The sequence below is a fragment of the Sciurus carolinensis genome, chromosome 3 (genome assembly GCF_902686445.1).
Source record: "Sciurus carolinensis chromosome 3, mSciCar1.2, whole genome shotgun sequence".
NCBI classification, from domain to species: domain Eukaryota; kingdom Metazoa; phylum Chordata; class Mammalia; order Rodentia; family Sciuridae; genus Sciurus; species Sciurus carolinensis.
In genome coordinates, this window is record NC_062215.1 from 182,777,527 (window position 1) to 182,803,888 (window position 26,362).

The 26,362-nt window shown below is 61.3% G+C and overlaps 2 protein-coding genes across 3 annotated transcripts; both read right to left on the reverse strand.

The window, feature by feature from the left end:
• Nucleotides 1–5,800: 5,800 nt before the first annotated feature.
• Neu4 (neuraminidase 4) lies at nt 5,801–13,670 on the reverse strand. 2 transcript variants are annotated; one of them, XM_047546111.1, is made up of 4 exons: nt 13,599–13,670; nt 12,375–12,676; nt 11,989–12,244; nt 5,801–7,413 (listed from the first exon to the last, which is right to left on the reverse strand). In XM_047546111.1, exons 2-4 carry the CDS (start codon nt 12,573–12,575, stop codon nt 6,455–6,457), a joined length of 1,416 nt encoding a protein of 471 aa, XP_047402067.1. In that variant the 5' UTR covers nt 12,576–12,676; nt 13,599–13,670; the 3' UTR covers nt 5,801–6,454. The 2 variants fall into 2 exon arrangements, with proteins under 2 accessions (XP_047402067.1, XP_047402068.1); XM_047546112.1 differs by lacking the exon at nt 13,599–13,670 and having other exon boundaries at nt 12,375–13,230.
• A 3,397-nt stretch (nt 13,671–17,067) lies between these two features.
• Gal3st2 (galactose-3-O-sulfotransferase 2) lies at nt 17,068–26,362 on the reverse strand. The gene is made up of 5 exons (XM_047543920.1): nt 26,245–26,362; nt 24,794–24,932; nt 22,851–22,928; nt 21,723–21,993; nt 17,068–21,221 (listed from the first exon to the last, which is right to left on the reverse strand). The coding sequence occupies exons 1-5, from the start codon at nt 26,360–26,362 to the stop codon at nt 20,376–20,378; spliced, it is 1,452 nt and encodes a 483-aa protein (XP_047399876.1). The 3' UTR covers nt 17,068–20,375.

Consider the following 26,362-nt stretch of genomic DNA (forward strand, 5'->3'; position numbering starts at 1 on the left):
GCAGGAGGCAGGGCTGGGGTCTGGACGCTGCAAGGCACTTGGGGACTGGCCGGGGGCTGGGGCTGCTGGTGGGTTAGCCCTGGGGCTCAGCCCTGGACTGGCCGGGGACTGGGGCTGCTGGTGGGTTAGCCCTGGGGGCTCAGCCCTGGACTGGCCGGGGACTGGGGCTGCTGGTGGGTTAGCCCTGGGGGCTCAGCCCTGGACTGGCCGGGGACTGGGGCTGCTGGTGGGTTAGCCCTGGGGGCTCAGCCCTGGACTGGCCGGGGACTGGGGCTGCTGGTGGGTTAGCCCTGGGGGCTCAGCCCTGGGGGTCAGCCATCCAGTGTGGGTGACCTTCCACCATCTGCATCAGTTTCTGAGAGTCCAGGGACAGTCGAGGCCATGCAGGCCCCTGGTTGTGGTACAGGGGCTTCTGTCCTGCACCCTCCCACCTGGCAGGGCTGCGGCCCACACCAGCAGGGGCATCTCACACGCCCAGCCCAGAGGCATGGCTGGAAAGGCTGCAGCCTGGGGCAGCTGGCCGGGCTCTGAGGCCCAGGAACAGGGGTGTCATTGTCCCACCCACACGTCACACAGCCCACGGTCACTTCTGATTCTTACGCTTTCATCACAATTTAATTCTGAAACTCAGTGGCTGTGCAGTAGAATATCGTTCAGAGAAAGAGTGAGGTTCCTGCTTCCGCACTCAGCAGCACCTTCACCAGTCGGGAGGCAGAGGAGACCTCCGGTCCGTCAGCAGATGGGCGAGTGTGTCCCTCCTCAGGAAGGAGGGGAGCCAACAGCCACAACACAGAGGAGGCTTGAGGAGACCAAGTCCCGAGAAATAAGGCCATCACGGGGGACCAGAGCTGTGTGCCCCACAGCCCCGCACACGCTGGAGCCTGGCCAGCGCTCCTGAGGCTCCCCAGGGCCTGGGTCCCCTCTCCCTCCTCCAGTCTCAGAGGCCTTGGCTCTGGAGGGAGCCCACCCATCCCAGGAGGCCGCCTGCTTCATTCAAAGCCTACCTACTTAGTCCTTCGTCTCACCTGAAGAAGCCTCCAGACCTGTGTGACCACACATCTGGGCACTATGTCTGGGACCGGAGGCCCAGGAGAGGGTGGGCCCAGGGTGCACAGGGTCTTGAGGGCAGGCAGGCATCCTCTGCCCAGTCCTGTGGCTGGTCAGCCTGTCACAGTTGGCACTGTGCAGACTGCAGAAGTGGTCATCTTTCTTCCTCCTCTCAGTCACCGGTGGAGTTCCTGTCTCTCTCCTACACGGATGGACTTCACTCTTTTTTTCTTTTCTCTTTTTCAGCACGGAGCCCAGGGGCACTCCACCACTGAGCCACCTCCCCAGCCCTGTTCTGTACTTTGTTCAGAGACAGGGTCTCCCTGAGTTGCTTAGCACGTTTCCAGGGAAGGAAGCTGCCTGCGGAGGGGCAGGGCTGCCACTCGGACACAATGCACAGTGGTTGCTCCTGCTGTTGCTGAGGCTGGCTTTGAGTTGCGATCCTCCTGCCTCAGCCTCCGAGCCACTGGGATCACAGGCGAGGACACCGCGCCCAGCTGATGAATTCCAGTTCTGAAAGTAGTTTAGGGTTTGCAGGAAAAGTGAGCAGAAGGTGAGAAGGTGGGCCCTGCACTGCCCTCACCTGCAGGCCACGAGGTGCACCTGTGACGGGGCCACTCTGGCGCCGCTGGTCCCGTGGGCCTTGAGAGATCACAGCTCTGGACCTCACCTGCTCGCCTGCTGCCCAGCCACAGCCCGGAGGGACCTGTCAGCCATGGCCCTGCCTGGCCTCGAGGACCACTTCCTTCCCCTGAACTCTGCATTTAGATTTCCCCTGTGTCCTTGTGGCCAGTGTCACCTTCTTCCTGGGCTGGATGGTCCTCCCTCGCCTGCTGCCGCTGCCCCTGTGAGTATCCACCCGCCTACCGAGCGCCTGGGGTGCAGGTGCGGGTTCCTGGGGCCTGAGCCTCCCACTTGCTGGGGTGAATCAGAGGAGAACCATCGCTGGTCTCAGGCAAGTGTGTTTGGACCTGAAATGTGCGGCAGCGGGCCTCATGCCTGGTCCCCACGGGTGCTCTGGTGTGGCTGAGGGGGGCTCCTTGCCACGCTCATTCCACCTGCAGTACTAAGGGCGCCATCTGCCCTGGCCAGTCTTCTCTAGAGGGGGCTGTCTGTGCACATGGGTTTTTCCAATTTTAAATCAACTGTTTTCTTCCACTGAGTTTTGAGTTCTTGGGAGTCCTGTGTTTTCTCCTGTTTTCATGAGCATTAAGGGCTTGTCTCAGCCCCCACTGTGCATGCCGCCTCCTCCTTCTCCCCCTCTCCTTCCCTTGGGTGATTTGCTGCCCCCCATGGCTCGCTGAGGTCAGGGATGACCGGGGACCCCCATTCCCTCTAGGCCCAGTTTCGCTTTATATTTGCATAAGTAATTTCAAACATTTTCTGGTTTTGCTGCAGCTTCTTGGAACCATAATTGTCTAGAACTGTCTCCTGACTTCTGAACGTAAAATTGCGTCTACTCTCTCTTCGTCTTCATGTCCAACTTGAGGGCTCGGTGCGTTTCTGTCCTCTGGAATCCGGAGACTCCACAGCCCAGCACAGTGCTGTCGGCAGAGCCCGGTGCATCCGAGGAGGGCTGGTCCCTGTGCTTCCGTCTTCCGCCTGCCGGTCAGCCGGCTCTGTGTCCCCCAGGGTGGCAAATCTTCTGTCTTCACTGGTCTCCTTGTTGTCGGCCTGCTCATCAGTTCTGGAAGACTTCAATCTTGAACTTTCTGCCATGATTAAGGAGCTGCCTGTTATTTCCGTCCACTTTTAGTTTATACCACTTTTAGTTTATATTTTGAAGCATAGTATTAGGTTCATACACATTTAGATCGCTGTGACTTTCTGGTAGACCAAGACGGTCATCATGTTGAAACATCCCCTTTATCACCAGCAGAGGTCCCTCTCGGGTATGAGCGCCCCGCCCCACCTGTGTGTGCCTCAGCCTGGAAGCAGGTGCTCCTACCCAGAGCTGCCCTGCAAGACCTCTGCCTGCTCGTCTGAGGACATGGTCCTTTGGCCTTCGCTCCCTGAGGGCACTTTCCCTAGGAGGACTTTGGGGGCAGCTTTCTTGCAACACCTTGAGATTCCAGTCTGTGGCTGCTGGGGGCCTCAGTCCACCGGGCACACTGCCCTTGCCTGCAGTCTCCTTTCCCATCTGGAGAGCCCCCATCTCAGGCACCATGGCAGCTGAGGATCACCTGTTCAAGGCCATCCTGGGCAGCTTAGCGAGGCCCTACCTCAAAAATGAAGTGCAGCTCAGTGGTGGAGCACTTGCTCGCATGTGCAGGGCCCTGGGTTCAATTCCCAGTCCTGGGTCTTCATGGATTTTCTGCATCATGCTCAGGGTGCTGGTCCTCGGTGACCTGAGGCATTGGTGAGCTGAATTTCTACAGACCAGACTACAACAGCCCTGCAGCACCCAAGGCAGGCTGCAGAGCCACGTGGCCTGCGGGGGCTCGTGACAGCCTCAGGCCCACTCCAGCCCACCAGCCTAGACTGGGGAACGGTCATTGGAGTTCAGTGTTCATGCCACATGGATGCCCCCAGACTCAGTGTCCATACTGCTTCCTCGTGAATGCAGCCGAACTCACCCAGGTCCACCTGTGAGTGACATGTCTCAGAACGTCCTTCTTGTTAGCCTGCACAGAGGCACCTGTCTGGGACCCCAGCCACTCGGGAGGCTGAGGCTGGAAGATCATAAGTTCAAGGCCAGCCTCAGCAGCTTAGCAAGACCCTGCCTCAAAAGCGTTTTTCAAGTCTGGGGATGTGGCTCAGTGGTACAGCACCGTGACTGGAGAAGCAGAGGAAGGAGGCAGCGTCGGGACCCCAGGCACGACAGATGTGGTGCGGGGAGCGCGGGAGGCGTCGGGACCCCGGGCACGACAGATGTGGTGCGGGGAGCGCGGGAGGCGTCGGGACCCCGGGCACGACAGATGTGGTGCGGGGAGCGCGGGAGGCGTCGGGACCCCCGGCACGACAGAGGTGGTGTGGGGAGCGCGGGGGGACTGGCTGCCCCTCTGAGCACTGGGGCTTGAAGGAAGCGGGCATCTCCTGAGGCCGCGGGCCTGGCCCCTGTGGGCGAGGCCCCTGGGGTTCTCAGACCCAGAGTTCAGGAGCAGACAGACCTGGGGACGCAGGCACAGCAGGCCTCTGTCTGCCCGAGCTGGAGGGGGCAGTTCCAGGACAGGCCCTCCTGGAACCCTGGAGACGGAGCCTTCACGCTGCCTCTGCTGTGGCCACTAACTCCTCAGACTGCCAGCTGGCTTGGCCGGCACAGGGCACAGCCGTGGGCCCCAGGGAGGAGGCCACGCCTGCAGGGATGGCCGCCTTCCTGAAGATGACAGCGCACACAGTGGTCCCAGGCGGCCTCGGGCCCAGCCACCTGACACAGGGCCCCTACCAGGCAGCGGTGGCCAGGACCCAGCCCTTGGCAGGGCAGGAGCACGGTTGCACCCAGATACTCTGCAGGCCTCTGGAGGTCAGTGTGGGTGGACAGAGAGCCGGCAGAGGAAGCAGGTCACAAGGAGGCAGGCTGATGGTCCCAGGGCATCCAAGGCATGCTGAAATCCTCACCCGCAGGTGGCGGCCTGAGAGCAGGGCGGGGACAGTGCAGGGGGCGCCCACAAACAGGATCAGCACCGGAAGGAGGCCCCAGGGAGCCCCTCACCTCTGCACCTCCACAAGCCAGAAATCAGGCCCTCCTGTGGCCTTGGGCTCTCAACCTCAGAACTCTGAGGAAACGATTGTTGGCCGAGCATCAGCTGCCAGTCTGCAGGGTGCAGTTCCGGGACCCTAAATGAGTCGGGACATGGACCCAGGAAACACCTGCCACAGGCCTGACCAGGGCCAGAGAGGCCTCCTCTCCTCCGAGGACCCAGTCCAGACTCCTCTTCCTGCCCCTGCTTGCAGCACAGAGCCTCAGAAGGAAGGGGGACAACAAGACCCCTTGCAGCCCAGAGGCCACCTGGCCGCACACTGCATCCCCTGGGAAGACAGCATAAGGTGGCCATGCAGCCCTGGAGGTGCTCAGACCCGAGACCCCGAAGGAGTGGTCACATGATGGGACTTGTGAAGAAATGGCGTAAGGGCAAATGAGAACCACTTCAGAGGAGCTGGTCAGCAGAGTGCCCGCTAAGGGGCACCCAGACCCAACAAGCCAGAGGTGAGGGAGGCACACAGAAGGCCCCACGCAGCCCAGGAGGGGAGGCTACTGGGGCCACATCCAGTCTTTCTTGATGGCTTTCTACACATTGGAGATTTTCTGCAGCATACTCACAGATAGACAGATAGACAACAGATGATAGACAGGTAGATAGATGATAGACAGATGAGAGACGAGACAGAAGGTAGACGAGAGAGAAGACAGATGATAGATAGATGACAGATGAGAGACGAGACAGAAGGTAGACGAAGGACATGATGGTTATAGATGACAGCTGTGTTAAGATGGATGATAGGTGATAGGTAGATGATAGATGAGATAGATTAATGATAGGTGATAGACGACAGGTAAGAGTCAGAGATAGAAACAGAAGTAGATATAATTATCCAGGCGTAGTAGCCCAGCGGCTCAGGAACTGAGGCAGGAGGATTGTGAATTCAAAGCCAGCCTCAGCAACTTAGTGAGACCCTAAGCAACTCAGTGAGACCCTGCCTGTAAATTCAAAAATACAAAAAAGGGCTGGGGATGTGGCTCAGTGGTTAAGCACCCCTGGATTCAGTCCCCAGTACTAAAAAAACGAAAGAAAGAAAGAAAGAAAGAAATTGATACAATTTTATAATCAGAAAGTAGGACTTTAAAAGCAGCCCCCATGGAAGCAGTGCCCTCTCCAGGGGAGCAGAGCATGCTGGTTGGCCCTGGGAGATGACCCCCCTCTGGGCAGGGGCAGCAGAGCAGAATGGAGCCCAGCTGCTTCTACAGTCAGAACTTCAGACAGGGAAGACGTTACCATCAACCATCCCCAGACTAGCAGTCAGCACAGGTGGGCAGCGGACAGAAGAGGCATGAGTCCTCTGCTCCTCCTTCCGTCCCCTCTGCTGCCACTGAGCCCTTGGGAGCAGCATGGTCGGGGCAGGGGATCGGAGGCGTGGAGGCCTCCCAGGGCCTGCACGTGGACCCTGCAGCACACAAAGCTCAGTCCTTCATTTCTTGACCTCACTCCAGCGAGCGGCAGGCAATCCAGTGACAAGGGACCTGATGTAGATGAGACCCTGGGCCCTAGGGCTGCAGTGGCCACACGGTCAGTCTTGGAAAGAGGACTGCTGCCACACCGCCCACTGCAAACCCAACGATGCCCGCTGCTTGTGCTGCCCAAGTTCCTCCGCAGTCACCTCCACGGCCCGGTGCAGAGCTCGTCCATCCTGGGGCCACCAGGCCGTCCCCCCCCACCCCTCCTCCCAGCATGCCCAGCCAGAGGGCCCATCAAGAGGGCCGGCAGTGCCCCCAAGGCTTGTCCCCACAGCTGGGTGGCAGGGGGCCTGTGGGCACGTTCTCCAGGACCTCGGGCAGAGAGAACATGCAGAAGGAGATGTTCTCATAGGAGACCCTGGTACCACTCTCAAACAGACAGGCGAAGGCCAGGGTTGCCCCAGGCACAGGGCCCAGAGACGCCAGGTCAGAGTAGCCGCTGGGACCCTCATAGATCACCCAGGGCTCTGTCCAACTGTGGGGGTCCAGCGGGGACCGGCTTAGGTAGATGCCCATGTGGAGCCGGGCCCTTCGGCCTGCAGGGTGGGAATACAGCAGCCACGTGGGGTGCTGGGGGAGCGCGGCAGGGGGCCCAGAGGGCACTGGGACCCAGGCCCCCCTGTCCCCACCTCCCCAGGGCCGTGAGGGGCAGAAGGGCTGGCCAGACACCAAGTCCCTATTGGGGCCTTCAGCACCCTCCCTGGAGGGCTCTGGGACCCCACGTCGGAGGGGAGGAGGGTGAGGGGCATTCCCGGTGCCCCTCCTCCCCAGCAAAGGCTCCTCCTCCCCAGGCCTGTGGGTGGGTGGGGCTGGGAAGCCTACAATGCTGCCCTGGCAGCCCCGGGCAGTCTCGGCCAGGGTGGGCACAAGCTCCCCAGGCAGGAAGGATGTGCCCTCGTTGGTGCTGAGCGCCTGGACTCGGCTGCCCAGGGGGCTCCGGGCATTGCAGTAGAGGAAGCCTCCGTCCACCGGGGCCAGCTGGCACTCGCCAGAGCGCAGGTTGGGCACGAGGCCCCCACAGTGCCAGGTGTGGCCGTGGTCATCACTGTAGAAGGCAAAGGCGTGGGGGCTGGTCCAGCAGACCTTGCCAAAGCACTCCCGACGGTCCACTCGGTAGGCATAGGCAGGCACCAGCAGGCGGCCCGAGCGCAGCTGGACCCCATGGCCTGGACCCACCGCAAAGGTGGCCCAGTCTGCACAAAGGAAGGGCAGAGGTAGAACGGTGCCAATGAGGGGGTCCTCAGGTCAGGGCAGCTTCCCTGCTGACCACCCACTGCTTGAGCCTGAGTCCTCCCAGCCTGGACAGGCCTCAGGGGTGTCCTGCGAGCCCAGGAACTGCTTGGCCAGGTTTTTCTCCCCTGGTCCTGGAGCTGTGACCCGGGGTCTGGTGTATGCTAGACGAGTGCTGGACCACCGAGCCATGCCCTGCCCTTGGCCGGGCACGGCAAGCAGCAAGTCCCAAGTCCAGGTGGCCCTAGCTCTGCAGAGACCAGGTGGGGGCAAGCCAGGGGTGCAGGGCCTCCTTGGGTTCTTCGGAGGACCTGCACACTGTCCATTTCCCTCAGCATAGTGCCCAAGGCCAGGGCCTATAAGCAGAGGTCAGGGTGTCCACGAAGAGTGGTGGGCAGCTAGCTCCTGGAGTAGGGTGTGGGTGGCAGTCACAGAGGGAAAGCCTGGGGACCAGAGGCTGAAGGTCAGGTCCCCTGGGTTGAGTGAAGGGAGAAGGAACAAGTCATGAGGGAGGAAGTTTACGGGGGAGGGAGGCTAGCAAGGAGGAAGGTCATGGAGGTTGGAGGCCATGGGGGAGGGAAGCCAGGGGAGAAGAAGGCAATGGAGGTTGGAGGCCATGGGGATGGGAGGCCATGGGCCTTGGAGCCAGATCTCAGCCTCTGCAACCAGGGAGAGGTGAGCACCTTGGCTCAAGTGGGGAGCCTGCCCCTGCCCACCAGGCTGTTGGCTGGAGAACTGAGAGTCTCGGGAACACCAGACAGTCCTCAGAACAGGGGCGTGGAGTCACCCAGAACACCAGACAGTCCTCAGAACAGGGGCGTGGAGTCACCCAGAACACCAGTCCCAAGGACAGGGGCGTGGAGTCACCCAGAACACCAGACAGTCCTCAGAACAGGGGTGTGGAGTCACCCAGAACACCAGTCCCAAGGACAGGGGCGTGGAGTCACCCAGAACACCAGACAGTCCTCAGAACAGGGGTGTGGAGTCACCCAGAACACCAGTCCCAAGAACAGGGGCGTGGAGTCACCCGGACCACCAGACAGTCCTCAGAACAGGGGCGTGGAGTCACCCAGAACACCAGACAGTCCTCAGAACAGGGGTGTGGAGTCACCCGGAACACCAGACAGTCCTCAGAACAGGGGCGTGGAGTCACCCGGAACACCAGACAGTCCTCAGAACAGGGGCGTGGAGTCACCCAGAACACCAGACAGTCCTCAGAACAGGGGCGTGGAGTCACCCGGACCACCAGACAGTCCTCAGAACAGGGGCGTGGAGTCACCCGGACCACCAGACAGTCCTCAGAACAGGGGCGTGGAGTCACCCAGAACACCAGACAGTCCTCAGAACAGGGGCGTGGAGTCACCCGGACCACCAGACAGTCCTCAGAACAGGGGCGTGGAGTCACCCAGAACACCAGACAGTCCTCAGAACAGGGGTGTGGAGTCACCCAGAACACCAGACAGTCCTCAGAACAGGGGCGTGGAGTCACCCGGACCACCAGACAGTCCTCAGAACAGGGGCGTGGAGTCACCCAGAACACCAGACAGTCCTCAGAACAGGGGCGTGGAGTCACCCGGACCACCAGACAGTCCTCAGAACAGGGGCGTGGAGTCACCCGGACCACCAGACAGTCCTCAGAACAGGGGCGTGGAGTCACCCGGAACACCAGACAGTCCTCAGAACAGGGGCGTGGAGTCACCCGGAACACCAGACAGTCCTCAGAACAGGGGCGTGGAGTCACCCGGAACACCAGACAGTCCTCAGAACAGGGGCGTGGAGTCACCCGGAACACCAGACAGTCCTCAGAACAGGGGCGTGGAGTCACCCAGAACACCAGACAGTCCTCAGAACAGGGGCGTGGAGTCACCCAGAACACCAGACAGTCCTCAGAACAGGGGCGTGGAGTCACCCAGAACACCAGACAGTCCTCAGAACAGGGGCGTGGAGTCACCCGGAACACCAGACAGTCCTCAGAACAGGGGCGTGGAGTCACCCGGAACACCAGACAGTCCTCAGAACAGGGGCGTGGAGTCACCCGGAACACCAGACAGTCCTCAGAACAGGGGCGTGGAGTCACCCGGACCACCAGACAGTCCTCAGAACAGGGGCGTGGAGTCACCCGGAACACCAGACAGTCCTCAGAACAGGGGCGTGGAGTCACCCGGAACACCAGACAGTCCCGAGGACAGGGGCGTGGAGTCACCCAGAACACCAGACAGTCCTCAGAACAGGGGCGTGGAGTCACCCGGACCACCAGACAGTCCTCAGAACAGGGGCGTGGAGTCACCCAGAACACCAGACAGTCCTCAGAACAGGGGCGTGGAGTCACCCAGAACACCAGACAGTCCTCAGAACAGGGGCGTGGAGTCACCCGGACCACCAGACAGTCCTCAGAACAGGGGCGTGGAGTCACCCAGAACACCAGACAGTCCTCAGAACAGGGGCGTGGAGTCACCCGGACCACCAGACAGTCCTCAGAACAGGGGCGTGGAGTCACCCGGAACACCAGACAGTCCTCAGAACAGGGGCGTGGAGTCACCCGGAACACCAGACAGTCCTCAGAACAGGGGCGTGGAGTCACCCGGAACACCAGACAGTCCTCAGAACAGGGGCGTGGAGTCACCCGGACCACCAGACAGTCCTCAGAACAGGGGCGTGGAGTCACCCAGAACACCAGACAGTCCTCAGAACAGGGGCGTGGAGTCACCCGGAACACCAGACAGTCCTCAGAACAGGGGCGTGGAGTCACCCGGACCACCAGACAGTCCTCAGAACAGGGGCGTGGAGTCACCCGGACCACCAGACAGTCCTCAGAACAGGGGCGTGGAGTCACCCGGAACACCAGACAGTCCTCAGAACAGGGGCGTGGAGTCACCCAGAACACCAGACAGTCCTCAGAACAGGGGCGTGGAGTCACCCAGAACACCAGACAGTCCTCAGAACAGGGGCGTGGAGTCACCCAGAACACCAGACAGTCCTCAGAACAGGGGCGTGGAGTCACCCAGAACACCAGACAGTCCTCAGAACAGGGGCGTGGAGTCACCCAGAACACCAGACAGTCCTCAGAACAGGGGCGTGGAGTCACCCGGAACACCAGACAGTCCTCAGAACAGGGGCGTGGAGTCACCCGGAACACCAGACAGTCCTCAGAACAGGGGCGTGGAGTCACCCGGACCACCAGACAGTCCTCAGAACAGGGGCGTGGAGTCACCCGGAACACCAGACAGTCCTCAGAACAGGGGCGTGGAGTCACCCGGAACACCAGACAGTCCCGAGGACAGGGGCGTGGAGTCACCCAGAACACCAGACAGTCCTCAGAACAGGGGCGTGGAGTCACCCGGACCACCAGACAGTCCTCAGAACAGGGGCGTGGAGTCACCCAGAACACCAGACAGTCCTCAGAACAGGGGCGTGGAGTCACCCAGAACACCAGACAGTCCTCAGAACAGGGGCGTGGAGTCACCCGGACCACCAGACAGTCCTCAGAACAGGGGCGTGGAGTCACCCAGAACACCAGACAGTCCTCAGAACAGGGGCGTGGAGTCACCCGGACCACCAGACAGTCCTCAGAACAGGGGCGTGGAGTCACCCGGAACACCAGACAGTCCTCAGAACAGGGGCGTGGAGTCACCCGGAACACCAGACAGTCCTCAGAACAGGGGCGTGGAGTCACCCGGAACACCAGACAGTCCTCAGAACAGGGGCGTGGAGTCACCCGGACCACCAGACAGTCCTCAGAACAGGGGCGTGGAGTCACCCAGAACACCAGACAGTCCTCAGAACAGGGGCGTGGAGTCACCCGGAACACCAGACAGTCCTCAGAACAGGGGCGTGGAGTCACCCGGAACACCAGACAGTCCTCAGAACAGGGGCGTGGAGTCACCCGGACCACCAGACAGTCCTCAGAACAGGGGCGTGGAGTCACCCGGAACACCAGACAGTCCTCAGAACAGGGGCGTGGAGTCACCCAGAACACCAGACAGTCCTCAGAACAGGGGCGTGGAGTCACCCGGACCACCAGACAGTCCTCAGAACAGGGGCGTGGAGTCACCCGGACCACCAGACAGTCCTCAGAACAGGGGCGTGGAGTCACCCGGAACACCAGACAGTCCCGAGGACAGGGGCGTGGAGTCACCCAGAACACCAGACAGTCCTCAGAACAGGGGCGTGGAGTCACCCAGAACACCAGACAGTCCTCAGAACAGGGGCGTGGAGTCACCCAGAACACCAGACAGTCCTCAGAACAGGGGCGTGGAGTCACCCGGACCACCAGACAGTCCTCAGAACAGGGGCGTGGAGTCACCCAGAACACCAGACAGTCCTCAGAACAGGGGCGTGGAGTCACCCGGAACACCAGACAGTCCCGAGGACAGGGGCGTGGAGTCACCCAGAACACCAGACAGTCCCGAGGACAGGGGCGTGGAGTCACCCGGAACACCAGACAGTCCCGAGGACAGTGGAGTCACCTCCGGCAGGAGGCTGTCAGGCAGCAGGAGGTCCAGGGGACTGTGGGCAGAGGCGCCGCCTGGCCTGCCTACCATGCAGCACAGCCCCGATGGCCTCCTGGGTCAGGTCCCGCGCGCTGCTCCAGGTGAGGCCCGCATCAGGGCTGGTCACACAGCAGAGCCGGGCTGCGTTCCTGCCGGTGGCGATCTGCAGGGCCTCGGGCGTGTGGCCGCGCACAGCGATGAAGAAGAGGAAGACGGTGCCCGAGCCCGCGTCCAGCACGGGGCAGGGGTTCATGGAGCGGTGCTCCTCCAGGGCAGCTGTCCCCAGCACGCGCAGGGCGCCCCACTGCCAGAGAGGAGCGCAGCTGGAGGACATGGAGTCCTGAGCCCAGCACAGAGGGCACTTGGGCCTGGGCTTCAGTTTCCCCATCCCAGTGCCACGACCATGACCCCAGCTCCCTGTGCCGGCCACTCACCTGCACGGAGCCCCCAGCCAGCGTGCCCCTCCTCAACACCAGGCGGTGGGCATGGGAGTCGTCGGGGCTGAGCCGCTGCTCCGCAAAGGCCAGCAGGGTGGGCCTCGGGGGCACCGGAAGCAGCGCTGGGACCCGGTAGGTCAGGCCCGTCCTCTCCCGCTGAAAGAGCACCGTCCGCCGTGGGATGTGCGGGGCGCCCATGCTCGCAGGTCAGGGCAGCCTTGGGGCAGGACGGGCGCAGGGAGCCCACCCCTGGTCCCCGTCCGTCTGGATTGCCTGGCCAAGCGGACAGTCAGACAGAGCTGTGGGCAGCAAGGAGCTGTGTCCACAGACAGGCAGGGTGCCAGGGAAGCCGAGGATCACCTCCAGCTCCAGCACAGGGACGGAGCTCCGTGGCCTCCACAGTGAGCCAAGCCCCCGGGGACCCCCCAGTGGCCCTGGGCTGCCCGAGAGCCACCCTCCAGGGCAGGGTGCCCCTACCACAGTGCACCCCAGACGGCCAGGCCGGGCCGGCCAGAGGACCCACCCAGGAGGCCTGGGCCCTGGCGCAGCTCCGGCTGCCATCTCCAGGGCATAGGAAACGGAACGCCTGGTGGGGTGCCCATGAGTTCCTCCTGGGCGAACCTCCCCTGCCCGAGCTGGGGTGCCAGCCACGGAGGCCGTGGGCCTCTGGAGGTGGTGATGTGTGCCAAGCAAGAGCCAGGCATGGAGCAGAGGGGTCCACGGGGAGGGCAGAGGTCCCTGCGGCCTGACCTCGCTGCCCCGGGCCGACCTCAGGAGGCCACGCCTCCCTCACCCACAGGCCCTTGAAGTGGTCAGAGCCCTGCCTGTGGACAGCACGCCGACTTGTCCTCAGCCGACCCACACACCCTCACACAGCTGCGGGGCCCTGGCCTGCGTGACCTGAGGGCCCTCACAGGAAGAAGCCCAGGAGCCTGGGCCCGCGGAGAGCTTGGTCCTGCCCAGTGAGCTCCCGGGCAGCCTTGGGAGGCTGGGGGCATGGCTGGACCTGCCAAGGGGCCTCTGTCTGAGAGGCACAAAGGCAGACCAGGCACGGTGAGGCTGTGCAGTGCACGTCCAGCCAGCGGCCAGGGCACAACCAGGCACACGAGGTCAGGATGCTGGCAACACGCCTGAGAAGACCAGCCCCCCACCCCCGCAACAGGGACCCCCTCACGTGTTCACAGGGGCCCGCGGGGTGCAGCCCGAGAGGGCAACACTCACAGCAAGAGCAGGCGCCGGAGGGCTCGCTGGCCCTCCAGCTCCACCTGAGGTCCTCCGCCTCACCCGCCTCGGCCGTCCTGGAGCCAGCAGGAGCCCTGCCTCTGCCGGCACGTCCTGGGGCTTCTGAGGGCAGCGTCCTGCTCAGAGGGCGATTGTGCGTGGCGGGGAGCAGGTGCAGGGGCCACGTGGCTCTCCCAGCCGCGTGGCACAAGAGAGACATTCTCTCCGTGCTTGGCTGGTGCCCCAGAGCCTGGGACCACCGGGCTCTGCCGGAGCAGCAGGAGCCACGGCAGGACTCAGAGGCCTGTGGCAGGGACGGGCTGCCGCACACCACGGCACCCTAGCCCGGGTCAGACCCTGGGCAGTGCCCCAGCCTGAGAGGAGGAGCAGCAGCAGGCGCCTGCTCCAGTGCGGCCAGCTCAGCAGGCTGCAGGGGTGTGCTTGACCAGCTCAGCTGTCCGGGCACAACTAGTGCTCACTCACCCTCCCAGGCAGAGCCAAAGAGGGACGCTGAGGTCCAAGAGGCACAGGACCCCAAGACGACCTGGTCTTCTGGCACTGGGCCCCTGAGTCCCTAGACAAGTTGCAGGGGTCACCATGCAGCTCAGCAGGGGATGCCCAGACCTCTGGCCACAGCTTGCTCTGTGCAGGCTCCACCCTGGAGCTCCAAGGCCAGGCTGGGCCACTGTCCCTCACCCTCCTGGGCCAGCCAGCTTGCTGCAGGGGGTCAGCATGGAGGGCAGAGGACAAGAAGTGCCCCAGGTGGCTCTGCCCCTACAGAGGCATCTCCAGCCTGCACCTCAAGGGTCCGGGGCTTTGTCCATGGCACAGACTCAGAACTGCATCACCCACAGGCCCGTCTGCAGCAAGTCCTGTGGGCTGGAGCAGGACCCCCAAACAACTCTGTGTCCATCCCGCCCTCTACATCTGTCCCAGGACCCCTGAGGGTCACGCCTGCCACATGAGCCAGGAGGGAGCCCATGAGGGGCATCCATGTGGGACCTCTGGCTAGAGGGGCACTGGGGCCCGAAGGATCTTCCTCTCCTTGGAGGTGAGAAGCCATCCCAGGTGCTCTGCAAGGGACGGACTTGTCCTTCACCCCAGACAGAGAGAGAGAGCCAGCAGGGACCAAGTCACAGGGCGAGGGCACGGCAGAGCACAAGAAGGGAGGGTACCTGCTGGTCACCCGGAGGGACTGCAACCCTGACCGGGGACAGCCATCTTGCACAACAAGGGTGCACTCTGTGCACGGCAGACCAGGGGGCTGGCCCACCCCAGGCCTGCTTCAGGACCGTCTGCACAGCCGGTGGGGTGTGCGGCTTAGTGCAGCCTTATCGGGGAAGTTCCCTGCCCACAACACGACCTTCTGCACAGCAGCTTGGAACCTGTCTTTAGGTCGTGAGGCCCAACTGGAGGATGAGACTCTGGGGGTGCCCTGGAAGGAAGGTTAGGACCCCATCTCTTCTCACTGCTTCATAGGGGCCAGAGTTGAGCCGAGGAGTGGACCTAGTGCTGGAGTGTCTGACGGGCACCCCACGGTCCTGGGTCCAGTCCCCTGAGTGCTGGAGTGTCTGACGGGCACTTCGGGTCCTGGGTCCAGTTGCCTGAGTGCTGGAGTGTCTGACGGGCACTTCGGGTCCTGGGTCCAGTTGCCTGAGTGGCAGAGTGTCTGATGGGCACCCAGGTCCTGTGTCCAGTCCCTGAGTGGTGGAGTGTCTGATGGGCATCCCGGGGTCCTGGGCCCAGTACCCTGAGTCCTGGAGTGTCTGACGGGCACCCCGGGTCCTGGGTCCAGTTCCCTGAGTGCTGGACTGTCTGACGGGTACCCGGGGTCCTGGGTCCAGTCCCCTGAGTGCTGGACTGTCTGACGGGTACCCGGGGTCCTGGGTCCAGTCCCCTGAGTGTGGAGTGTCTGACAGGCACCCGGGGTCCTGGGTCCAGTCCCCTGAGTGCTGGACAGTCTGACGGGCACCCGGGTCCTGGGTCCAGTCCCCTGAGTGGCAGATTGTCTGACGGGCACCCAGGGTCCTGGGTCCAGTCCCCTGAGTGCTGGACAGTCTGACGGGCACCCGGGTCCTGTGTCCAGTCCCCTGAGTGGCAGATTGTCTGACGGGCACCCGGGGTCCTGGGTCCAGTCCCCTGAGTGCTGGAATGTCTGACGGGCACCCGGGGTCCTGGGTCCAGTCCCCTGAGTGGCAGATTGTCTGACGGGCACCCGGGGTCCTGGGTCCAGTCCCCTGAGTGCTGGACAGTCTGACGGGCACCCGGGTTCCTGGGTCCAGTCCCCTGAGTGCTGGACAGTCTGACGGGCACCCGGGGTCCTGGGTCCAGTCCCCTGAGTGCTGGAATGTCTGACGGGCACCCGGGGTCCTGGGTCCAGTCCCCTGAGTGGCAGATTGTCTGACGGGCACCCGGAGTCCTGGGTCCAGTCCCCTGAGTGCTGGACAGTCTGACGGGCACCCGGGGTCCTGGGTCCAGTCCCCTGCACCCAAAGAAATAAAAAATCAACCAGAACTGTTCCCAGGAGGCTGAATGCAGAGATATTTGTGGGCTTCTGTGTTCATTTAAAAGGTTGAGTTCTGCTCAATCGTTTTCCCTGGACCTAGGAAGACTTTCTGGCGCTGTCCACCACTAGCCACAATCTGGAAGTACTGCTTTTCTGAATGACGGACGGGTCTCGTGCTTCAGAGGTGAGGCCCCCAGAGCCCACGGGGAGTCTGCACAAGCAAGTGCACCCTGGGCTGTGAGCGCCTTAACCTGATCGGTGTGCTGATTCCCTGGCGGGATTAACTGGGTGGTACTGTGGGCAGGTGGGGCTGGGGCAGGTGGGCCCCTGGAGGCGTGGCTTTGGGGTGCATTTCGTCCCTGGCCAGGGGAGCTTTCTCTCTGCTTCCTGACCGCCACGTCCTGACCTGCCTTCCTCCCCCACATCCTTCTTCCACGATGCTGCTCACCTTGGACCCAGAGCAACGGAGTCAGGCGTCTAAGGACGGGGACCCCTGAAACTGTGAGCCCCAGACAGACCTTTACTCCTCTAAATTTGTCCTTGTCATGTCTTTGGTCACAGCCACAAAAAAGCTGACTGAAAGAGAGGTGGCGGCATCTACTATTTTTCTCCTTATTTGATTCCTGCAGAATTAAAAAACTATTTGTGTATATGTTTTTAATGACAATGTGATTGTTTGGGTAAGTTCAGTGAGAACTGGTCCTCTCTGAAACAGGACAGGAAGCCTGGCTGCAGGGTCCTGGCCCTGGCAAGGGCATGAGGGCCAGAGCAGGTGAAATCCATGTTCCCTGCTTGGCTTGCAGCCGCAGGCTTCTTGTCTTGTTTTGATTTTTGTACCAGGGATTGGATCCAGGAGCACTAAACCACACAGCCACATCCCCAGCTTTTTTTATTTTTTATTTTGAGATAGGGTCACACTAAGTTGCTGAGGCTGGCCTTGAACTTGCAAGCCTCCTGCCTCAGCCTCCAGAGTTGCTGAGGTCACAGGCAAGCACCAGAGTGCCCGTGCCTCAGAGGTTTATAACCCAAGATTACTATATGGTAAATCAATGTACTCACATGAATAATCAAGTCAAAACTAAACTTATTTTGATTTTTCTTTGATTATCTTTGATAAAAATTGGTATGACTATGGAGAGAGTAAGTTTCTAAAGAAAACTACAGTGCTCATGCTATCAGAGTGTCTCTGCTCATCGTTCTTAGGATTTGTTTGGGGATTTTGAGTTTTGGAGTTTGTTTGAATCTACCTGCAGACTGGTCTGGGTTCTGAATTCTCCTTGGGTCCCCCAACCCAGTTTTCTCCCATGGAATATCTAAGATATCTAAGAGGGGGCTGGTCTCTCCTAAAGCCCCATAAGCTGAAGTTGCACAGCTTGATGTAAATGTGGAAGGACAAGCGTCATCTCTGAATCTTTCCCAAACTACCCAGTGCCATAACCAGAGACTTGAGGACTACAGCGCAGGAGGCTCCACATCAGACTGAGACTTTCTCCTAGCTGTGGTTGGGACCCATAATGAGACTCAGGTTTTGCCAGCACGACCCCCAGTGCAGAAAGGTTCAGAGGTGGGGTTTTTAGGCAGTGATTAGATTTTGAGAGCTGTAACAGGAGTGGATTAATCCACTTGATGGATTAACAATTTCACTGGACGACTGGGTGGTAACTGTAGGCAGGTAGGGTGTGGCTCAGGTCACAGATCACTGGCGTATGCCCTGGGGACTATGTCTTGTCCCTGGCTCCCCCCGCCCGGGCTGCCATGAGCTGACCGCTGTCCTCTGCCATCCCTGTGCCACGACACTGCTTCACCTCAGGCTGAGCAATGGACTGAACCTCTGAAACTGTGAGCTCCAAATAAGTTTTTCTCCTCTAAATTGCTCTTATTGGGTGTTTTGACTAACATACACTTAATTTTCTTCTTGCGCAGGCCTGTCTCTTCAGTTAAGGCATGGCTGTAGTTAACATTTCACGGTCCACAGCTACTTGGGACAATACTGTAGGGCTGACCCAAGAAACCCTATGTCCACTGAGCGGATGACTTTGGCAACAACTCCAATGCGAGCCTTCATTCAAAGTGTGCTAGCAGGGAGACTGTTGGACTCAACCCAACAACCAGGGGCTATCGAATGATAAGATCACTCTCAATTACTTATTGGTTAAGTAAGAAAATGCCTGTGTTGTTGCTGATACTAAATGTTTACCTGGATAAATCCCTCTGAGGAAACTGAGACCCAATGAAAAATAAGACCAAGTCTCAATGACCATGTCACAGAGAAGAGAGGTCTCCCAGGAAGGGTTGGAGGGATTCCCAGAGGGGAGGGACCTGATCCAGAACCAGCAGGGCCCTCGGTGTATGTGAGGGAAAGAATTTCAGCACAAGCCAGACAAAGGCATAGTTTATGCAGGAAGTAGCTACATGTTCAAGAGAGACCGTGGCCGTCTCAAGAGGGCTGGACTCCAGCTTGGGCTGGGGTCCAGCACTGACAGACGGGCTGACTCAGGGCCCACTAGAGCCAGCCTGCTGCAGGCTGTCAGTTCTCCTCATTAAAGGGCCGGTGGCTCAGCATGCACAGCTGTGCCTTGTGCATCTCGATAGCTCCTGGACGTTTCCCTTAAGACTTGGTGTATCTCTCTCTGTCCTACGTCCCTGTCTCAGGATGCTCCCATCTCGTGCCCCTCGGTCCTGTGACTTTCCAGGCAGCTCTCCATAAGCCTGGGTCCCTGGTTAAAACCAGATCTGCTCTGCTTCTGCAGGTATGTGTTCTGCTGTCCTTTTTAAACCCCATACCTGTTGCCTGCCAAATTTCTGCACGTGCCCATCAGAGGAGACGCCACCAGCTCTGTGCTGGAGGTGAGGGGCACTGCCCAGGGAGCTGCGCTCTGCACCCTTCCAGGCAGACGCAGCTGAGGACCTCTTTCTACGCTCCCGGCACAGATGTGGCTTGGCAGGTCTTGACCCTGACCTCAGGTCACCAGATGCTCCCCAGTGTGGGACCAGCCCAGACCCACCACTGGGACAGGCCCGTCCCGGCACCAAGGGACAATCAGAGACTGACTATGACGTTGCAAGGGGGAAACACAAAAGTTGCTGGACGCACACACCATGGCTCCTGCCCACCCTAACAGAAACGAAGCCAGGAGCCTGGGAGGGGTTTCTCACAGGATGTGCCTGGAAACCCGTCTCTCCTCCGCTCAGGGTGACTCTCCTGCTCTTGGTTGGACTAGTTTCTTGGCCGCCTCTCCTCGTCTTTGGGACTCCTGGATCTGTCCACGGCTCATCCCAAATCTGACTGTCCTGCTGCATTTTCTCTGTGTCTACTTGTGACTTCCTCTGGTCTGAAGATAGGTGGTCCTACAAACACTCCGCTGGCCAAACCTGGCTCTCAGCGGTGCTCACTCCCTCCCCCACAGCCGCTGCTCCGTGCTCTGAGGCCACGTTCTCTTGGTCTCCAGCCCGCCGTCTCTGGTCTCACTGAAGGTGCACTTTTCCTCACTCTCCCACACTGGTGTCCACGGAGCTTCCTCTGCTGGCTGTTTGGAGTTTGGAGTCTCCCCCACTTCAGTTCCTTGAAAAGTGTCACCACTCTAGACACACAGGCAACACCCACGGCACCCTCAGGGTCTTCGGGCCGAGGGCCCGGACAAGAAGGACGGCCCCCCAGGCTGGGCACAGGAGCTCGGGCTGAGCCTCTACACCAGGCATGTGGGAATGGCTGCATGCCTTAGAATCCAGGCACCCAGCTTTCCCAGGACCTGATGATGGCTGTGTGCACCCCCAGGCTACCCACTGGGCCCCAGGAACAGGGAGCATGTACTACCAGGCAGGGCCTCAGGCACTCCTCACCGCGGACAAAGGGGCAGCCCTGAGACCACATCCAACATGGCCTCCAAGGCAACCAGGTGCTCACTTTTTCCTCTGATGGACATCTGAGGACGGTCTGTGCAAGGAGCCATGGAGCTGGTTCCACCTGTTACAGATCAGCTCAGGCTAATTAGTCCTCTAGGCAGTTTTGACATCTCTCAGTCTGAACTGTTCCTTGGTCAGTAATACTCCTCAAATGAGCAGCCACAGATGGAAAGCTGCCAGCTCTGCCCAGCAGCATGCCCTGACGGGCAGGTTGACCAGCACTCACACGGGCCCACTGTCACACCCTGGTGTCCCTTGGAGGTGGGTGCCTTCACAAGGGTCTTCACCCTGTTCTTCACCTTGGAGTGTGGTCTGGTGCTGCCTGGGTCTCCCAGGGAAGACCAGAGCGAGAGGAGCCGGCGGGTCCATCAGGGCCTCTCCCTGGCACCGGGCCCCTTATTTTCCAGGAAGGGGATGTTCTTGGGGGGCTTTTCTGGGAACTGCAGGGAGTAGAGACGGGCCATGTACTGGATTTCTGGCGTCACCATTCTCTGACAGAGGCGCAGCGTGGCGTTGTCCAGACCCTGCCTGAGGTTGTAGCCCAGGATGTCGGCCGCGCCCGACTGGTAGGGACGCAGCTCCGGGTCGGTGATCCGCGTGGAGTTCTCGGGCGCCGGGTCCTGCAGGCACAGGCCGGCGAGCTCACGCTGCCGCGCGCGCAGCTGCGCCACCTCGGCGCGCAGGCGGCGCGGGCCCAGCTCGGCGCGCAGCCGGGCCCAGAGCGTGCGGTTGAAGTGCTGGTAGAGGCGCCAGTCGAGCGCGCACCAGCGCTTGGCGCGCTCCGGGCTCTCGGGCGCCAGGCGGGCCACCGTGCGCTGGCTGCGCGCGTTCAGCCTGAAGTAGACGACGTCGTCCACGCGCCAGCGCAGCCGGCGCCGCAGCAGCACCAGGGACTCGTCGAAGTGCTCGGCGATGAGCACCAGCTGGAAGCGCCGCTCCACCTCGGCCAGGCGCGCGCGGACGTAGCCCTCCTCCGCCGCCGCGTTGTTGTCGAAGCCCAGGTCGAACCACATGTGGTTCCTGGCGTAGGCGTTCCGCAGGCCCAGGCTGGCGTCGTAGTGCCGCTGCGGCTCGGCCAGGAACTCGTCCAGGCTCCGGAGGCCGCGGAAGGCCGGCACGGAGTCCTTGTAGTAGACGAAGGAGGACTCCAGCTGCGCCACCGGGTTTCTCAGGATGGAGAAGTAGAAGGTGTTGTTGGGCATGACTTTCTGCACCTGTTCCCGAAGGAAGACCCAGTCGGAGGCTGGGGAGACCTACTCACAGAGACCCCCGCCACCCGCGGCAGGTGCCGGTCGGCTCCCAGGCCCAGAGAGGGGCCCAGTGCCAGGCACCTGCAGCAGGGGCCACAGACCAGGCCGCCCCCCGTCCTGCCAGCCATTCTCCCCTGCAGCACCCAGAGACCCTGAAACACACCCCACACAACGCCTCCCAGCCTCCTAGTCTCTTTTGGAAAGAAACAAGGAGAAGCCCTGGGAGGAGTCCATCTCAGCTGAGGCCCAGCGACCTGGAGGAGGCTCTGTGGAGTCACCACAGGGCAGCTCCAGAGTCCTGGGTGGAAGAGGGGCTTGTCCAGGGAGCAGGAGGAGAGGGCTGCCAGGCTGGCCTCCTTCTGAGGCAGTCAGCTGCAGTCTGCTGGCCTCCGTGGCCCACCCAGCCCCTCAGCTCGGGCCCGTCCACCCCCAGGCCTCCAGCCAGCACCAGGAGGAGCACCAGACCTCGGGCAGGTTGAACCGCAGGTGGTTGCACATGATGTTGAAGTGCCGAGGAGCTCCAGGGCTGCCCTGCTGGGCACCCTCCACGTAGCGTGCCAGGAAGAGCCAGGGATAGCCCAGGTGGAAGCGGGAGCCGGCGGGCAGTGCTGTGGTCAGGTTGTGCCCCTCAGCGAAGCGGTAGAGGATGTTGAGCACGGTGCTGCTGGCCGTCTTGTGCGTCTTGAGGAACATGATGTTGGTGACAGGCGGTCCCTCAGCGGGGCCACTGAGCAGGCTGGAGGAGGACCAGGTCACGGTCACACCCCCTGTACCCAGCAGCCCACCCTGGGGACACCCAAACCTCTGCCGTCACCATGCCCCTCCCAACACTTTGGCCCCAGCCTGGTGTCCTCACCCGGAGGTCCCTGAGACCCCTGGCCCAGAGGGACCCTCGGGGCAGGCGTGACCCCTGCCACAGCAGCGTACCATCTGTTCCCACACACGCCACAGGCTTGGGCCCCCGCCTGCTTCTACTGCCAGGGTACTGGGCATAGCACTGGCCTGCTGACCTCAGCCACACGTCCATTTCCTGGCTGACCCTTCACCCCAGAACAAGAAAGGACCCCTGACACCTAGGCCAGCCAGCCCGATGCAGGGCCAGAGAGGGCGGAGGCTGGGCCCCAGAGGAGGCACCCTCCCTGTCCGGGTGCAGGCCAGGAGTGGCCAGGAGGGCTGGGCTGTGGTCAGTGGTGAGCACCTAGCACATGTGCACATAAAAATGAATAAATAAAATAAAGGTATAAAAGAGAGAGAGAGAGATCAGGAGGACAAGGGACAGGGTCAAGAGGCCTGTGCCACCTGGGGACAGTGACGGTTGGGCAAGGGCCTCGCAGAGCTCCTGGCTCCTGCCCAGGCAGCCCATGCCCCTGCAGCCTGTCCAGAGACCTGGTAGGTAGGTGGCCATGGAGACAGATACCCTGGGGGCCCAGGATACTCATAGGTCCCCACAAGAAAGGGCCACCCACCTCCTCCCAGAGAGCAGATGGGTGCTCGGTGAGGAGGTGCCCTCCACCACGGCCCGACAGGCACGGTGGAGGCTACAGATGTGAAGCCAGCCTCCCAGAGCGCGGGGTACCCGGTCTCAGGACTTACAGAGTGAGCAGTCCAGTGTCCGTGCACAGGAAGCCGACCAGCAGGACCACCACCAACACCGGGAGGGCCCAGAAGGACCTGTGGGCAGGACTCAGTGCCACTCAGGGCCACCCAGCGCACCCACCTGCCCTTCCTGGAGCCCAACCAAGTCTGTGGGCCGTAGCCCAGCAGGGGTCTGGGCCTCTTGTCCAGTGACAGCAAGTGGTGAGCCCCTCAAGTGCCCCCAGGGTGGGCGGGCTCCCCTGTTCTGCTCAGAACAGGTCACAAGGGATGCTGTGAACTGAACTGTGCCCCAAATCCACAGCCACCAACATGGAGTTACCATCTGCTGTCCCCACTCCACACTTGCTGTTCCACCCAGCCAAGTCCCAGGCCTGCAGAGGGGACTCCTGTATCTCTGCTTCCAACACTTCCAGGAGGTCTGGACACTGAGCTCAGGAGCCACCTGAGGGGCACCCAGTGGCAGTGTACCAAACCCTGAGAGGCTGGGCTGGGCTCCCTGGTCCTCCAGGTCAGGTAGAGAAGCCCACGAGGGGCCAGGTCCCCCGGGAGGTGCCTGCACCGAATGAGGGGTTAGCTTTGCAGCCTGAGTCATCTGTGATACCAACTGGCCACTGTGGCTGCCACTCCAGGGAGGAGCTGCAGTGCCCCTGAGCAGGGTGGGCAGCTCCATAATACATCAGAGCCGAACCCTCACCTGGTAAGAGCCACGCACAGCCTGGCTAGGGAGGGGCCCAGGGCAGGCATACCCGGCCCTCTGCACCCTCCCGGCCAGCCTGTCCTGCTCTCGCTGTGCAAGTGTGATGGCAAAACCAGACCTGGCTGCGGGACGGAATCACGCCGAGGCAAGGGTCGGTTCCACTCCCCTCTGGGTCAGCCATGGTTCCTACCTTCTGGATTGTCAACCACTGCCTAGGAGTCTGATCTCCCTCTTGAAATGCCACAGCTGCCGGTGAAGAGCCTTCTTATCTGTGAGCAGCTTCATGCTAGAGACCCTACACTGGCCTTCAGCGGCAGAGACGAGGAACGTTTTTTTTAATACTTTTTAGTTGTAGATGGACACGATCACTTTGTTTACTTATTTTTATATGGTGCTGAGGATCGAACCCAGCGCCTCACATATGCCAGGCATGGGCCTACCACTGAACCACAGCCCCAGCCCCAACAATAGGATGGGTCTTAGATGATGTCAAATAACCTATAAATATTGTGAGAAACTGTGGATCAGGGCTCAGAGTTTGGAGCTTTCTTTTCCTCTGGGCCCACCAGCATAAAATCCAGTTTGGCGTTCTCTCCGAGTAGCTTGCTCCTCCTCGGCCAGTCTATTTCCCACAACATAAAGACAAACAGAAACTTTAAACTTTTTAAAAAATAAATTGTAGTTCCCTGGTGCGAAAGAGAAAAGAACATCCCTTCTGAGAGTATCAGTGTCCACACTAGTAACTGAATGCTTGCTCTGCCCCTCACTTCACCCACGAGATGGAGAAAAACCTCTTTAAAAACTTGCCAAGCCCACTGCCTGCTTCGCGGCCAGCACCCTTAGGCTCCTGGGCAGCCTGGGCAGCCTCCCGGAATGCTGCTCACCACAGCAGGGCAGCTGGCCCCTGGCTCCAAGTTAGTGGTCTGCTCCCTGATGTGCAGATCAGGAAGTTTGCTCTTCCTTTGTATAAAGTCGATCAGCCAATGCAGGTTGCCACCCAGTACCAGGTGGACCCGGGAAGAAGTCCATGTATGAGGAGGTGCTGTGGAGTCTCTCATCTGAGGGCCAGCAGCTGTCCATCTGGAGACCATGGTGTGAACCTGCCAGAACTCCTGAGCATGCCCAGTGCCCGTCCTTCTCCACCCGGACAACCCCAGGCCCTAGTCCATCTCTGCCCTGAGAACAGGCTGTGCCCACACCCCTGCCCAGCAGCCCCCAAGCTGTCCCACCTCTTCCACCTCACCCTTCCTCAGCCTCTGGGACCCTGTGGAACACCTGGACGCTAGAGCCCCAGGACAGGGACAGTGCAGCCCGCTCCTCCTCAGGCCTGCCAGGACTGACACCTGCCAGCTGGCAGAGCCGCCACATGAGCCACGTCTGTCCTGCAGGCCAGCTGAGGCCAGAGGAGGGGGCAGGCAGGGCCTTGGCCTCCTGGTGCCCAAGCCCGCCCGGCTTCTCCCCAGTGCTCAGGACTACGGTGGGGCCCAGGCGAGCCCCCAAGAGAGGCAGCACTTTCCTGCAAGTCCCTGCCCGCATCCCACTACCTCTGCTTGGGCAGCCGTGATGTGTGGGGCCACCGCCCGTCCTAGACCCTAACATAACTCTGGGAGGACCGGTGACCACGGTGTCTGCCTGCAGAAGAGGGGTCTGGCCCCTCACAGTGACCAAACCCTGTCCAGGAAACTCCTTCCCCCCAGGGTGGGCAGCTGCTCCTGCAAGCTGCACACACTTCTGCAGCCCTTCCCATCCGTCTCGCAGAGGCTTCCGTGGTGAGCCAGGCCTGGCTCAGAGGTCCAGCCACTGGCTAGAACCTGCTCCCACAGCCCTGTGAGCGAGACCTCCCCTCCTGGTGACACCCTCCATCAGCCCTCCAGACTGTCTGGCACAGGCCCCGTGGAAGGTCCAAGAGAAAGACCACCAGCCCCACAGCCTGCACCACCCACCAGGGACAGGAAGGGTGACGGGCCTGCCCGAGTCCTGCTCCACGCGGCTGTCCCTGAGTCCTGGCAGGTTGTGGGCAGCAGGCTTGCCCTGGGAGCTGCTCCTCCCCAAGCGTCCTTCAGCAGAGCTTGACTAGGGTTAGGGAAGCTCCCAGGATGGCTGCCCCCAGCCACCTGGGCACTGTGCCTTCCCTCGCATGAGTGCCCCATGGAGTCCTGGATGCACCCTGGCCAGGGGTGGCCTGCTTCCCAGCCAGCCTGGCTCTGTGGGCATGGGTCTCCCCACAGGTCAGAGTGCAGTACCAACACTGTGTCCCCTGGAGACAGGACTGGCTCAGATGCCAACCGGACTTCTCCAGGGACACGCAAAGTAACTCCTGAGGGACAGGCAGTCCCTCCTCAGGCAGGCTGGAGGCACACTGATGGCAAGAGGGAAATGCCCGCCCGGGTCCATCAGCCAGCCAGGGCTGGGCTCAGCCCTTCCCCGGCCATATGTGACCAGCACCACTGGCCCAGCTCCTCTCTCTCCTGCAGCCAGCCAGCCTCTGTGCAGGCCACCAGCCTCCCAGGGCCACAGCCGAGCACAGGCCTCGCAGGCCTCCTGAACCACAGCCTCCCATGGGGCCACCACCGGGCCACATGCCCCACTTCAGGGCCTCACAGCCATTCATAGGTCCCCACAGCCCTTTCAGGGTCACATAACCCCCAGGGGCAGCTCTGTCCCCTGGCAAGACTCCCCCTCAGGAATGCAGACTTGGGGGCGGGCCCATGGCCTCAGGTGGAGTCCCCAGCAGTGCCAGGAGACCAGCACGAATGTCCGAGTCCAGGACTCCCCGACCCTCCTGGTAGCTGAGAGGCTGCGCCTCAGTCAT